The 16,617-nt window shown below is 44.6% G+C and overlaps 1 protein-coding gene across 1 annotated transcript in view; it reads right to left on the bottom strand.

The window, feature by feature from the left end:
- The window catches only part of AP3B1 (adaptor related protein complex 3 subunit beta 1), a 175,825-nt gene extending 164,925 nt beyond the window's left edge, over positions 1-10,900 (bottom strand). Inside the window, exon 1 of the mRNA XM_075270075.1 lies at positions 10,642-10,900. Within this exon, the coding sequence (XP_075126176.1) occupies positions 10,642-10,796 (155 nt within the window). The 5' untranslated portion in view covers positions 10,797-10,900. The remainder of the gene's footprint in view (positions 1-10,641) is intronic.
- Between the last annotated feature and the right edge of the window lie 5,717 nt (positions 10,901-16,617).

The following is a 16,617-nucleotide window of genomic DNA, read 5'->3' as shown; positions in this document are numbered from 1 at the left end:
TACAAACTCCTAGCAGAGGTTTCCTTGGCTGGATTTGAACCCTGGGCTCCCGCACTGCAAAACATCAATGCAAACCAAACAACCAACTCATTTACTTTTCCCTGACTCCTTCATATACGGCTGACAGCCAGACAGAAGCATTAAAGATCCTCTAATTCATTACCAAGCCAGTGATTGACTTCCTAAGTAAATATGTAACAAACTACGTATCTCATTGTATAATCTCAATAATTGTATAATATAATTAAAAATTATTAATTATTTTATGTTGAAGCCAGGAGTCAGTAACTCTGGTCCAGACTCCAACTCCATAGGCCGGATATCCGGGACAGATCCCGATAACAGGCCCTTTCCTGGAAACTCATGCATCAGTATAAATAATGAAGGTAACCTAGAAGGTCACGCAGCACACACCGCTTTCCAAAGCTCCTGTAAATTTCAGTGGTGAGGAATATGTGCAAGCAAAACCACCTCTACAGTATGGAGGATGCAAGGAATTGGGCACTGAGGGTAACCACATGCCCCATTGGTGGACATTGTATAAAGAGTTAGGATTAGGTGGCCATAGACGCACAGCGACTACTGGCCAAACACTCACCATCACCCCAGATTTTCCAAATAAAGGGGTATTCCCTATATTATAAATGGCATATCACTAGAATACTGCTTTATGATCAATGGGGTCATATGCCTGTAAACCCTAAAAAACTTGTGAAGTAAGGAGTCATGGGACTAACCAGACAGTGTCGCTTCATAAGTCATTTTAGTATTAAGAATCTCCCAGACTCCCAGCCATCTGTATAGGGCAATCTGAAATGGCCTTAACAAATTTACATAAATAAAATGTATTGCTGATCCTGTTGGAATCTGTGGGATTCATCAACTTAAATCCAATGTCTATAGCCGGCGTTACTGTGTAAACTACAATAGCCAAGTATAGCAATTCTGCAAATCCTGGTCATTGTAATTGTTCTAGTGCCATCTAGTGGACACAAGTTATTATTGCACTTGTTTTATCCACTACTTCTTCCTCCAACACAAAGGCTGAATTCAAACAGGGTTTATTGGACCGGATTTTGACGTGGAATCCGCCTCAGAATCCAGCTCAAAAAAGCGCCTCCCACTGACATCAATGGGAGCTGTTCACTTCTTTCTTCCGCTAGCAGTTTTGAGCCGCTCGTGGAAAAAAAATGTATTAAAAGTATTGTCCCATTAACAAAAAAAAAAAAAAAAGTGTGTGGTTTATCAACAGGGCCTGACAACAGGCGAGCCCATAGAACAAGCTTACGTGTTTAGAATCCAATACAATTAATGGGACTATGGGAGTACCCGACGACTGCCACTGTTAGGGACAAACTGCCCTTCATTTGGACCACACAAAAAAGGATCTATTTCTTATTGGTAGGATAAGAAACATCTTAAAGAAATCCCTGAGATGGTCACAGACAGCTCTACAAGCAGACATCAGACCGCCTTTTCCCACATCTTCATTGATAAGACAAATCTCTGCGCCATTCACCATAGACCTGAAATGCTGATGGATCCCATTGGTCATCTAGAGCAGCACAGGACTATGTTCAGACAGTGCAGATGTCGAAACAACTCCACTCGACAACCACATGCTCTTTTGCAAGCAGATTTTACTATATCTTTGCCACCAAAGCAAGTCATGACTCGTAACTTGATTGTCAGACCTCTGAGACCCCCACAGATCGAGAATGGGGTCCCATCTTCCCTGTGTGAAGGAGCAGCAAGTCACATGTCCATTCATTTTGTAGGAGGTTGCAGGGTGTAGTGAGTGGCTATCTCCAATTGTCCCATAGAAAATAAGTGGGCATGTGCGATTTACTGCTCCATCTCCAGCACTTGGACTGCCACCAAAATTCAAAAATAAAAAGTAAAAATAAAGGACTTTGTGTCACCAAATAAAAGACGCAAAAATAAGTTGAACAATCCAAATAAAAATAATAATTCTAGCCCTCAAAAATCACATACGAAAAAGAAACCCAAAATGTGTCTGGTCCTGAACCGGGGAAATTGGTACTAAAGTTGTTAAGATTAAGAAAGTTAAATACTATTGTGTTAGACTGCAGATTTTGTGCACAATCTAACACTTGTTCATGTAGTCTCCAAGGTAACCTCCTGAACCACCTTAGGGAGTCTGTCATTAGAAAATGACCTTTTGATATAATGGCATATTGGAACACTCCTTAAAAAGTCTATTCTACTCCTGCCTTCCATGCTCTTCTGCTCCCCAATGTTTCTGTAAAAATCTGTCTATTGCGATATGCAAATTACGCTCAGGGAGCGTTCCCCCTGTGCTCCAAGCACACCCACGTCATCCTTGCCCCTTAGTTCTTTCACTTCACGCCACTCTGCATCTTCTCCTGATCTTCTACCTTACATAGGCATCCAACGCTGCGGTATATACCAGCTGTGCATACTCCGTCCGCCATTTTGTGGTGGTCTGTTACACGCTCGTGCGCATGCATGGGGTTCCAACCGCGTATAGCACAGCGTAGGACGCCTACGCAAGGCAGAAGATCACGAGAAGATGCAAAGGGGTGTGAAGAGAAAGAACTAAGAGGCAGCTAGAGGTGATGATGCGGGTGTGCTCGGAGCACAGGGAGATGCCCCTGTGCTCTCTGAGCTGAATTTGCATAATACAAGAACTGGATTTTTACAAAATACGGAGCAGAGGAGCAGAAGAGAATGGAAGGTAGGAGTAGAATTGCCCTTTTGAAGGATATCCCAACATGCCATTTTCTAATGATAGACTCCTGTTAATAACCTGTAATTGGTTATTAAGCCTCACCATATATTATTACTATACCTATATGGTATCCCTAAACTGCACAGCCACATCAGAACTAGTTACTAGTAATATTTTCCACCACAATGTCACCCAGGTCCACGGGTAGAAAGAAGCAGCTATCACACACTCATGGAGAAGGCGCTGGTCCTGTCTGGCCCTGTAATAAGATCACATTTTTCTGTATTTTGGCCTTGAGGCACTGAATGTTCCTAATGTAATCTTGTTCTAGTTGTGGGGTCATGTGAATCCCACTTATATCTACACAAATGTCTATTGTTCCCAATGAAACACACATACAATCTACTCGTGTCTGTGCTGCTATTTTTTCCGGTGGACTCCAGGATGTGTTTCGGACCTAGCAGGGCTTGTCACACAGGTACATACCGTATTACTGCGGGTCAATAGAATCACACTGCAAAAAGCGGAGACCTTACTTGTGCACATGTGGACACAACTATGGACACTTTACTCACACCGCCATGACAGACGTAGGTATTCATCCGCACAGGAGCCAAACAGCCCTCTGCCTAAACCGGTATTAAAGGGGTGCTCCAGCTCATATTTTTATTATTTAATAGTGCTGCTCCTGCGGGACCATAAACATAAACCATCACCCGCCTGTCCCAGGCCTCTGTTTTCCACCGTTTTAGCTCCGTTACTCTGTATACACGTCACCAGTGACATCCAGTTTGTGCGAGGAGACCTCTGCAGCCATTTACAGACCTCAGCAGAGACCTCCTAAAAAATTAGGAGCTAAGGGATCACTGTGAGCCTTGGTATTATTAGTCTGGCGTATTTGGGGTTGAGTGCACTATACAAACACTTGGCTCTAGTAAACTCTATGGCCAATCTAATCTATGCTTACCTACCTCAGTGGGGCTGGGGGTGTTCGAAACACAACAGGGAGCTCATCTGAAGTTAAGATGCCTGCTAGGTTTGCAACGATCATTGAACTGCCTTGATGTCTTGGGTTTCCCCAAGAAAGAGAAGGCTAAGTGGCTACCTACAGTATAGAGTCTCACTTACTAGTCACCGCATGTTGTGTCTGCATCCTTGAACCCACCGCAAAACAACCAGGATCTGCCATCTTGTGCTTCTCCAGTTGTTACACAACAGCCAGTAAATATAAGGGCATGCTGGGAGTTGTAGTGTTTCGGCAGCAGGAGAGACAAGTGGGGGAGCACTGTTGTACATTGCGATTTATAGGAAACCTGGTGCACTGCCCTGTAATTTCACAGGTTGATGTCACAAAGACTTGTATTCAGTTCGATCCGCACATTGCTGGGACTGATAATGTCCCTGTAATTACCAGTATGGCAGCCGTGTAAGCAAGGAATTGCTGCAAGTACTACAGGGACCGGACACAATGAAGAGTTTGTTTCTTTCAGACACCATTGACGTCCATAGAGAAAACATGGCCTCCGATTGTACAGATTGCAATCTTAACCAGCCAGTGGCCACAATAGTGGCCGGGGTATCAGATACAGAGGTCAATGAGACGCTGGTCACATCCTATGTGCGAAATCTAAGGAACTATCACAGATTATCAAGTTAGGTAAAGAAGTACCTCCTCTAGCACCACCTTTGGGAAAGTAGCTCCATATAAGCCAATACCCAATTTTCTAGGAGACTTGGGATGAGCCAAACCAACAAAAGGAACAGAGACCCATCTGCAAATAGCTGTTTTGTGTTTTTGCCTCTTGTCAGTTCAGAGCAGGGTACGCACAGGTCATTGCTATAATACCACTCCTGACCCAGGAAAGCCCCTGGCACATTTGCTGAATCTAGTTATAAACCCCATTTACATGACGGAGGCCCAAACCGCGTCCTCTGGAACTCCATCATAGTCACACAAGTTGGCGTAAGCTTTATTTTGCTGTATGGGAAGACACAAGAGACTCCAATTTCCTATACAATGTGACACGGCTTGCTTGAGGCAAACATTTTTTCAGAGGGATTATTGATCACTATACATACAAGGACACTGCATGTGCGTGCCTCATGTGACTCGACGGCATGAACAGAGCCGTATACCTCTCCATAGGATAATACAGGGTTCAATATATTTATTAGCTATAACAGACTGATATAATTGGATATAATCAAAGTATCCAAAGCACCATAATTCGTGCGGACACTGCACGGAAAAAACACGGACCCCATTATAGTCTATGGGGTCCGTGTGGTTTCTTAGCTCACCGCTTTTTAATGCATTCGGTATTCCGTTCGGGGGTCCCCAAGTGGACTGTGAACGGAATACCGTATGCAGATGTGAACCGGGCCTAACAGGGAAAATGCACTAAAATTACTACAAGACAATGGTGGAGAATCCCATGAATCCCATCCACTTTGCAGATACTGGAGCCCCGGCCCTAAAGGTGTTCGGACAAAGACATTTAGCCCCTGTTTAGAGGACAGAGAACAAATGTCAGATTGTTGGCGGTTTGACTGCTGGACCAGCCCTCCATTCGCTTCTACGGGACTGCCTAAAATCACAGTTCCGACAACCCCATTAGAAGTGTATGGAGCATCCCAGCACTTCAGTCTCAAAAAAGAAAAAACAGAGGAGATCTTTGGTCTCCTGATCGCTGGCGGTCCCAGAGGTGAGACCCTTAGAGGTCAGACACCTTTCCTACCTTATGGCTAGAAGATAAAGGGTCTCTAGTAGCATAACCCTATAAACCACTCTGATGAGGGAAAAAAAATATTTTTAGTAAGCACACCCTTTAGGCCAGGTTCACACAGGGACTTCAGGAAATGTATCAGAAGTCCTTCCAGCCATCGGGGACAGATACTAGGCCTCTATTTGTTTTTCTGCAAGCCACATCTATATTTGACTTCATAAACTGCATGCAACATCCTGAACATGTAAATGCGACATATTACAGTTGGAGTGCCACTATGAGGAAGGTTTACACTGCGTATACCTGAGGGGCGCACGAATTAACGACAAAGACCCCCATTCCAGAACCAGGTCACTATCACAAGTCCTAGCATTCATTAGCTTTCCCCAACCTCCTGCCACACATTCACAGCTTTCTCCCCATATTGTTATAGCTGTCGATAGGTAGGGGGGGCAGTTATTGGTTAATGAATACTGAGGACCACCACAGTAGTGGGCAGCACTGAGGCTAGGTTCACACTAGCGTTCAGGTCTCCGTTGTTCGGGTTTCTTACGGAGGTTTGACAAGAAAATCCTCATAGAAAAAGGATGAAGGTCAAATTTGCCCCCACCACCTGTCTGGGAATGTGATAAAGGCAGAGCAGATTTTAAAAAAATAAAAATACATTTGAACAAAAAAAAAAAATAGTTTTTTCCGTCACTTGTAATTTTTCCCCTCCTATGTATATTTTTACCTCTTTTCCACATGAATCTGCACTGCTTTCTATTTAGCCCCAACAAAGTCAATAGAAACGGTTAAAAGATTTCTGATATGTAACATTGGGGCGTGACTGCTACACAACCGCGCCAGATCACACACACATACTATTTGATTTTTTTTTTAAAGAAGTAAGACAACCTCATATGACAGCTTAAATCTTAGGCCGTATTCACACAACAGTACTGTTTTTCACAGAATTATTATCCCTGAAATACAGTCATGTTTGTCCATTGAAACCATTAAAGGACTTCTGCACATCACAGTGAATAACATTCATGTGAAGGGCGTTTTTCCAATATTACCCACTGGACATTCACTATTTGAAAAACTTCAGCATGGCGGCCGATCGAAAAAAAGTTGTCACACTGCCAATGGATATTTTTCACATCCGTTTCACATCCAAGGGGCACCCAGTTTTATAGCTCTCGATTGACAGATCCGTAAAAATAGTCAGACCTACTGTTATCAGCATGACCTATTTTTTCGAAGGTCTGTTCAAATGGACTATGTTAAAAAACAGTGATGGGAATAGCCCCATTCACATGTATTGAATTTAATGCAACTGTGTGATGGCCATTAACATGTCATGTGAATAGGGCTTAAAGCCTATTTCGAAGATCAATTTCCACTCCAGAATGTGGATGACCTTTAGTAAAAACTCATTTTCTTTGCTAGTGCTGTAACATGCTGAGGATTTTTCACGTTATTTTGTTGCAGAAAATTCACAATGTATCTACAGCATGTGACTGTACTAGAGATGAGCGAGTAGTGAAATATTCGAGATTCGTTTCGAGTAGAGCCTCAATATTAGACTACTCGATCGAATATCGAATCCCATATTAGTCTATGGGAAAAAATGCTTATTTCAGGGGAAACCACTATTCCACTAAAGGAGAGTCACCAAGTCCACGAATAGCAGGAGGAGAGTGTTTAGGAGGAGCACTGTGCAGTTAAAGCGCACGGACCCCATTATAGTCTATGGGGTCCGTGCACTTTAAATGCACAGCACTTGCAGTTGCGCTGATTTTCCATTCGGGGGGTCCTCCTGCGGACTCCATCCAGACGGGAGGCAAGTGCTAATGTGAACCGACCCTTACTCGTCCTGCAGAAACAGCATTGATTGGCCAAATGCTATATACTCTATAGCATTCAGCAAATCAACGCTGGTTCTGCAGCAGGCTCGTCCTTGCTAGTCGGGAGAGATGGCAGCTTGCGGTTATGCGGGAGCTGACTTTCTCATAGGAATGCATTGACCAGCGTTGATTGGCCAGTGTACAGCATTCGGCCAATCAACGCTGGTTCTGCCGGAGGCTCATCTGTGAGGAGACGGAGTCTATGTTCGGACCACAATGGAAATTGCTGTGGTCCGATCTTAGACTCCGCCTCCTCACAGACGAGCCTCCGGCAGAACCAGCGTTGATTGGCCAAATGCTGTACACTGGCCAATCAATGCTGATCAATGCATTCCTATGAGAAAAAGTCATCTCCCTCATAAACGCAAGGTGCCAGCTCTCCCGACTAGCAAGGACGAGCCTGCTGCAGAACCAGCGTTGATTTGCCAAATGCTATACAGTGTATAGCATTTGGCAAATCAACACTGGTTCTGAATCGAATCTTTACTGCGAATAGCGATAATATTCGAATGAGTATAAGTATGTCAAATACCGTAGTGTTCGTTTGAATACCTACTCGATCCAATACTACTCGCTCATCTCTAGACTGTACCCTAAGACACAATGTAACTGTCCCTGCCACATCCTGCAGAACAAAAGGGCAAAAGAAACTGACCTGTGGTGCGGATTCTAAACCTGCAGCAGATCAATTTATGGTCATTTCATTTTACCCTTTCCCATGCCATCCATTCCATTGTAATAGACCCGTACACTCCGTACATTTATATGAATATAACCTTATGATGGGTTCACACTATCGGTCGTCTCTCTCATTCAGGCACTCGAAAGACAGAGAGCCTCTCCACTAAAAGAGTATTTACCCGCACACACCATAGACTATAATGTGGTCCACTGGGTTTCCACCGTTTTTATACTGAAAGTTCTCCTTGCAGGACTTTTCTCTCCACTGTTTTTAGGCAGAATCTGCAGAGTCTCCATTGTAGATGTGAACATAGCCTGAGACTGACAGCACACAGGCTGAGGTAGGTTTTGATGCAGTTAAGCCAGAGGTGGATTTGGCAATAAGAAGCTCTTTCCTTACACTTCTCACACCTTTTCAATCCACTCCTGAGTGACTCAAAAAAAAAAAAAAAAAAAGTATACCGTATTGTTGAACTATAAGACCCCCCCCCCCCCCAAAAAAAAAAAAAAAAAAAAAAATTCTGAGGAAAATTGGGGTGCGTCCAAATGTGCACTGTTTTGGCAGGTGGGGCAGAGGAGCAGACTCACGGCAAAAATGGGGCGAAGCTGCGGGCCCTGGCGGCACTAACCCTCCTTGGAATCCACTGTGCTATTACAGCAGAGAATCAGAGTCTATGACCAACCTCAACAGTAAAGTAAAGAATCTCCCATAGACTGGAATACAGTTGGATTGCAGTCTATGGGGCTTGCAATCAAATGACTGCAGGTTCAAGCCTCCGAGGGGGCTAATAAATTAGTTAAAAAAAAAGTTTTCTAAAAGAAGAAAAAAAAATTTTTAATAAGAAAATAGAAAAAAATAAAAGTTCTAAATCACGTCCTTTGCCTATAATATATATAAAAGTAGAAAATTACTGTGAAACACAAACACATTAGGTATCCCTGTGTCCGAAAATGCCCAGTCTACCTGTAAGATATTTTTCTTATGGTAAACTAATGAGGATCACGGAGCAGCGGATGCGTCCGCCCAGCTGTCCGAGCAACCCCTACATCATACTTTTCATCCTTGTGCTCCGTCCCCTCCTCCTCTTCTCTGGAACTTTTGCAAGCCTCTGATGCCACGCTGTATACCCATCTAAAATCTCGGGCTTGCGGGTTCGGGCAGAGCTCGTATACCGAGTTAGACCACCACAAAATGGGGGGCTGCGTCATACCTTTCATACCTCCCCGAGCGCTAGGAGGACGCTTCCGGTGCTCCATGATTCTCATTGGCATACCAGAAGAAACTGAATTTTGAAAAAAAGGTGGGGAGAATCAAAGAAGTAACGGTAGGAGTAGAATAACCTTTTTAAAGGCTATTCTAACAGTCCCTTAGTTAAAAAAAAAAAAAAAAAAAAAGTTTTTCAAATAATAGACTTAAAGAGGACCTTTCATCAAATCGGGCCCATGCAGTTCTATATACTGCTGGAAAGCTGACAGTGCGCTGAATTCAGCGCACCATCGGCTTTCCCAATCCGTGCCCGATGTAAAGCGCTATCGGTCCCGGGACCGTAGCGCTTTAGTGTCAGAAGGGCGTTTCTGACAGTTAGCCAGGAACGTCCTTCTGCCTCGCGGCGCCTATCGCGCTGTACTGTGTGAGCGGGGAGGAACGCCCCCCTCCCTCTGCTCACAGTGCTCGTCCATAGACGAGTATTATCAGGAGCGGGAGGGGACCGATAGCGCTTTACACCGGGCACGGATCGGGAAAGCCGACAGTGCGCTGAATTCAGCGCACTGTCAGCTTTCCAGCAGTATATAAAACTGCATGGGCCCGATTTGATGAAAGGTCCTCTTTAACAATTCTTGAAGCCAAAATCAGAAGTGGGATGGCAACAAAAGAAGCAGCATTTTATGATCCACACCTGGCCCTAGTATCGCTCCATTCATCTTTATAGGTCAGTCTGTAATAGCCAAGCACAGTACATGGCTTCTCTACAAAAGTCCCAGAACGATGAATGGTACAGTAATATGTCTGCACGAGCTCTGCCATCTGACGGATCAGAACAACGGTCCCGATAACACTGATGTGAACATAGCCCAACTACAGTGATAGCAGCGGTAGTGTGAACCCAGCCTATCTGCCCTGGGGTTTCCAGCGTAAAACCTGGAGAAACTGGGCAGCTTTAAGGTGTTTTAAAAGTGGCCGCCAATGTCCATATGCGACCAGTTGTTTTTTTTGCATAGACTCAAAGTCCTACATGCAAGACTTTGTGTCGTGCAAAAAAAAAGTTTCCAGGCGGAGTGGCCGCATACGGACACTGGTCCCCTTTAAAAACCCATTCAAATTAATGCTGACTGGTGGCAAGACGTCCCCTGTCCAGTTTCCCTGGGGTTGACGACAGAAACCCCGGGGTGGACAGTGGCAGAAGCGTAAACCCAGCCATAGATGTAGCTTTGGACCTGTTGCAAAAACTACAACTCCCAGCATGCCCTGACAGCTACACCATGTGTCTCTACAGCCCTTGCAGAACTGCAACTCCCAGAATGCCCTGACAGCTACACCATGTGTCTCTACAGCCCTTGCAGAACTACAACTCCCAGCATGCCCCGACAGCTGCTAAGTGCACATATCCCACTCCCCAGCACTTCTTACTTCTTGTCGCTGCTGAAGAGCCCAAAGCCAGCCGGTATGTTGCTGCCGCCCGCTGTGGCCTCCTGTGCCAGCTCTGCCCCCTCACTGCCCCCTCCGGTGTTGTAGTCATTATTGTAGGTGAGGCTGGTGCTGGAGTTGGACATGGCTCCGCTCATCACGTAATGTGTGTGTGAATGGAACAACTCTGACAGCTGCGGAAAACGGGAAAGTCTGCGGGTACTACGGAAGCCGGGGGAAGGCAGCCTGTAATCACGTGACAGGAGGGTGACACGGCGCGGAAGGCGGAACAGCCGCTGGAATTCCGGGAGTACTGGGGTAACGGAGGCACAGCCAATCAGAGAGCAGCATTCCGTAGTGGGCGTGTTTTGAAGTTTAGTTTATATCACGTGGTGCTCTGCTAGGTTGTAGTTGTCAACTTGTGTGGGATGGTCGCGTCAGGCTGTGTGGCAGGGGGTGGGGGCTGGTGTGGGCGGTCTCTAGACAACATGCTTGTTTTAGCACAAGACGCCTGCTGCAAGTCTCTAAGTCCTTTGACAATTTTGCAGAAAATTAAAGATAAACCCCGTTAACCCTTTCAGAACCATTATTCATTTAAGTTGGGCTCTGTTTTAGGCATTTCTGCCAACAGTCTTGGGAAACAGCCACGAAGATGCACGTAGGTTTATGAATGGTCTGATAGCGCCAGAGATAGGCGATACATCGCTCCACTATCTCTAACACGGCCATAGAGGTGCAGAACACATTCTCAGCCTGTCTTTCCATCAGGACAGGGGTCCCATTCTCAGGTCTGACCCCTGGGACCTTCACCTATCATGAAGTTACTCCCTATCCCTTCAACTGGATATATATAACTTGGTACAACACCTCTAAGTTAGGCCCCCTACACAATATTATATATTCCACAGTGGCCCCCACACACAGTAGTATATGCTACAAAGTAGACCACACACACAGTATTATATACCCCACAGTAGGCCCCCACACAGTATTATATACTCCAGAGTGGCCCACACACAGTATTATATACTCCACAGTAGGCCCCCACACAGTTTTATATATTCGACAGTGGGTCCCCACACATTATTATATACTCCACAGTAGGCCTCCTGCAAAGTATTATACAGTCCTATGAAAAAGTTTGGGCACCCCTATTAATCTTAATCATTTTTTGTTCTAAATATTTTGGTGTTTGCAACAGCCATTTCAGTTTGATATATCTAATAACTGATGGACACAGTAATATTTCAGGATTGAAATGAGGTTTATTGTACTAACAGAAAATGTGCAATATGCATTAAACCAAAATTTGACCGGTGCAAAAGTATGGGCACCCTTATCATTTTATTGATTTGAATTCCCCTAACTACTTTTTACTGACTTACTGAAGCACAAAATTGGTTTTGTAACCTCAGTGAGCTTTGAACTTCATAGCCAGATGTATCCAATCATAAGAAAAGGTATTTAAGGTGGCCAATTGCAAGTTGATCTCCTATTTGAATCTCCTCTGAAGAGTGGCATCATGGGCTACTCAAAACAACTCTCAAATGATCTGAAAACAAAGATTGTTCAACATAGTTGTTCATTGGAAGGATACAAAAAGTTGTCTCAGAGATTTAACCTGTCAGTTTCCACTGTGAGGAACATAGTAAGGAAATGGAAGACCACAGGGACAGTTCTTGTTAAGCCCAGAAGTCGCAGGCCAAGAAAAATATCAGAAAGGCAGAGAAGAAGAATGGTGAGAACAGTCAAGGACAATCCACAGACCACCTCCAAAGAGCTGCAGCATCATCTTGCTGCAGATGGTGTCACTGTGCATTGGTCAACTATACAGCGCACTTTGCACAAATAGAAGCTGTATGGGAGAGTGATGAGAAAGAAGCCGTTTCTGCACGTACGCCACAAATAGAGTTGCCTGAGGTATGAAAAAGCACATTTGGACAAGGCAGCTTCATTTTGGAAACAAAAATTGAGTTGTTTGGTTATAAAAAAAGGCGTTATGCATGGCGTCCAAAAAGAAACAGCATTCCAAGAAAAACACATGCTACCCACTGTAAAATTTGGTGGAGGTTCCATCATGCTTTGGGGCTGTGTGGCCAATGCCGGCATCGGGAATCTTGTTAAAGTTGAGGGTCGCATGGATTCCACTCAGTATCAGCAGATTCTTGAGAATAATGTTCAAGAATCAGTGACGAAGTTGAAGTTACGCCAGGGATGGATATTTCAGCAAGACAATGATCCAAAACACCGCTCCAAATCCTCAGGCATTCATGCAGAGGAACAATTACAATGTTCTGGAATGGCCATCCCAGTCCCCAGACCTGAATATCATTGAACATCTGTGGGATGATTTGAAGCGGGCTGTCCATGCTCGGCGACCATCTAACTTAACTGAACTTGAATTGTTTGTCCAAAATACCTTTATCCAGGATCCAGGAACTGATTAAAAGCTACAGGAAGCGACTAGAGGCTGTTATCTTTGCAAAAGGAGGATCTACTAAATATTAATGTCACTTTTCTGTTGAGGTGCCCATACTTTTGCACCGGTCAAATTTTGGTTTAATGCATATTGCACATTTTCTGTTAGTACAATAAACCTCATTTCAATCCTGAAATATTACTGTGTCCATCAGTTATTAGATATATCAAACTGAAATGGCTGTTATAAACACCAAAATATTTAGAACTAAAAATGATTAAGATTAATAGGGGTGCCCAAACTTTTTCATAGGACTGTATACTCCACAGTAGGATTCCCCACACACAGTACTATATGCTCCACAGTGGCCCACACACAGTATTATATGCCCCGCAGTAGGCCCCACACACAGTATTATACGCTCCAGAGTAGGCCCACACACAGTATTATATTCACCACAGTGGGTCCCCACACAGTATTTTATACTGCACAGTAGGCCCACACACACACACACACACACACACACAGTATTATCTGATACTTACCTAGTATGTAGTCCAATGAAGAGCATAATCCTTCTTCTTCTGACTGCAGGCACTGATGACTTACATCATCACGCCTGCGTCAGGGAAGAGGTCACACTCTGCAGTCAGTGTAGGCCGCAGTAGTGTGGACCCGTGGCCTATACTGACAGCTTTAAGCCGTGTATGCATTGGGCTGAAAACTGTATAACCAATGGGGTCTCCCGAAGGACCCGAATGACAAAAAGCCGAATACTGGTGTAAATCTAGCATCACTTGTGTTCTGTTTTAGGCCAGAGCCCACTTTGCAAGTATCTGCAAAGTGAATGGGATTCTGGCTAATCCCATCCACACATTGCAGAAAAATACCTGCAGCAGAAAAGCTGTGTTTTCAAAAACGCTGCAAAAACATATAGCATTTTTTTCTGCAGTGTTTTTAAATGGGTTTATGCTGATTTTTGCAGTTCTTTTACTCTTCCTATTAAATATATATGGAAAAGACTCACTATTCCACAGCAAAAAATAAAATGCTGCATTTCCAAAAACGTGTGCATTTGTGAAGAGGTGGCTTTTCTGCAGCTCTTTTTCTCCTTCACTGTGCAGAAGAGAATTACCAAGATTTAAATCCCTTTGTTGGTACTGTAAAACACACAGCGTTTGTTATCCCGTATTTTGCAATGGGGGGGAGGGGGGGCTTAAAGAGGATTTGTTTTGGATATCTGCAGCAAATTATCAAAGTGTCCATCCATCTAGCTTACTTGCATCCTCATGGCTAAGTGTATCACATTGAATGTCAGGGGTCTGGGCTCCAACGCCAAAAGGCGCATGGTGCTCCGTGAGCTTCAGTCCCTTTGGGCGACCGTGGCTTTCCTTCAGGAAACCCATATTGACCACACTGGTAATTTTAATTTTGCTCGCCACTATTTCCCCATTTCTTATTCTGCCTTTAACTCCCGTAGAAAGGGCGGAGTTGCTATCTTGCTCTCCCGTTCTTGTCCTATATCAGTGACAACCTCCCATTTGGACCCGGATGGTCACTATATTATTTTAGAAGGCCTCCTCTTTGGTAGGACTATGGTGTTGTGTAATATTTATGCACCTAACTCTTCCTAGATTCCTTTCCTGCGTAGAATATTACGTCGTCTGCAGACTTTCTCTGGCTCAGCTTTGCTGTTGGGCGGCGATGTTAATATGGTGTTCTCTGAACACTCTGATAAGCTGTCCCTCTCGGCAGTCGCCCCCAGTGCCCCGCAGCTACGCTTAGCTAGTGAATTCATTAGATCCTCTGCCCTGTACGATCTTTGGCGTGTTCGCAACCCCACGGCTCGCTCTTACACTTTTTACTCCCATCCCCATAAAACACACTCCAGGATTGATTACTTTTTTTGGTAATACCTTGGCCCTTAGGATGTTAACTGATGCGGATATCGGCCCTATATCTTGGTCTGACCATGCCCCTGTCCTTCTTTCCCTGTCCTCTGCCCCTGGTACCACTAAGAGATGCCATTTAAACAAATCCCTCCTCCACTCCTTAACCTCTAGCTCTACCCTCCGCACGCATCTCCAGAACTATTTTACTGATAATGCGGGTTCAGTGTCCTCAGATTCCACTCTGTGGGAGGCCCATAAGGTGGTCATGAGAAGCCATTGTATTGCCCTGGCTACCCATCTTAAAAAGGACAAGATAGCCAAGGAGAGGGTCTTGGTTTCCCGGATTCTGTCCCTTTCTGATAGTTTAAATTGTGCCAATTCTGTCTCCATCCTTTGTCGCCTTGTAGCGGCTAGGGTGGATTTGAGAGATTTGGCAACTCAGGCTACCCAACGCCTTCTCCTGTATGGCCGTTAGCGCTACTATGTGAGGGGCCATAAAGCTCACACCCTTCTGGCCAAGACCTTGCGTGACCACCAAACTTCCTCTGCCCCACATGCTGTTCGAGATCCAAAGGGAATCCTCCATTATCATCCTGACTCTAAAGCTTTCTTGTTCAAGGACTACTACACGAAACTATATAATCTCCCCCACCCACCCACCCCGCTCCTATGTGGAGCCGTCACAACAGGCAGCTGCATTGCACTCATATCTGGAGGCTTGCTCCCTCCCTAAGCTTTTACCCTCTGCAGTTACTGTGTTGAATGCTCCTATTACGACTGATGAGATTAGCTCCACCCTTAAAGAACCGCCCAGACGGCTTTACATTATTTTTTATGTATTATTATTGTTTATTTATATAGCACCGTTAAAGAGGTATTCCCATGACACTTGTTCACTAACCTGCAGGCTGTTGTGCTCTCTTCACTTCATGCTTTACTCGGCACATAGGTGGGCGGGGTTTCACTTGCACGGGATTAGTTGTAAATGAATTACGACAGTGTGAAGCTGATGTAGCAGAGCTGGATTTGCGTCAGTTTGCATTACATACAGAGGTAAAGGTCTCCTTATCTCAGCCCTTATCAGCCAAATTCAATTAAACCGACTGATAAGAGCTCAGAAAGCTCTCATCTCACCTATCTGTGTCATTTAAGTAGAGGAGCAACATCACTTGACAAATGAGCAGATAATCCCAAGGGTTATAGAAACGGAGTGTAAACAATGAAGTGAATAAATTAAGATAGCGGCCAAACAAAGCAGTTTTGATAAAGCAATGCATTTAGGAAAAGTCTTAAATCCACATAAACTAGCAGTATAGATAGGATCCTTGTGATGGGACAACCCCTTTAATTCCATGGTGCTTTACATTTGGGGGTTACATACAATACACAGAATATACAGGTAGATATAATACTAACAGTGATCGGCTGGCACAGTGGGGTAGAGGTCCCTGCCCGCGAGGGCTTACAATCTATGGGGGAAGGGGGGGAGACAGAAGGAGAGGGGGAGACTGTACAGATGGCAGTGAGGTGATAGTGTTATTTAGACCCCCACATCTATCTCCTCAATCTCCCTCCTGCTCATCTGGGTAAACAGACCTCTAAATTGTTTCTATATCTCTGTACCGCAGCCAAAACGCTCATCGCTCTCCGATGCAAGAGTGCCTCTCC

Source organism: Leptodactylus fuscus, chromosome 1 (genome assembly GCF_031893055.1).
Source record: "Leptodactylus fuscus isolate aLepFus1 chromosome 1, aLepFus1.hap2, whole genome shotgun sequence".
Taxonomy (NCBI): domain Eukaryota; kingdom Metazoa; phylum Chordata; class Amphibia; order Anura; family Leptodactylidae; genus Leptodactylus; species Leptodactylus fuscus.
The sequence above is the reverse complement of the archived record's forward strand: the minus strand, read 5'-3'. Positions and strand labels throughout refer to the sequence as shown.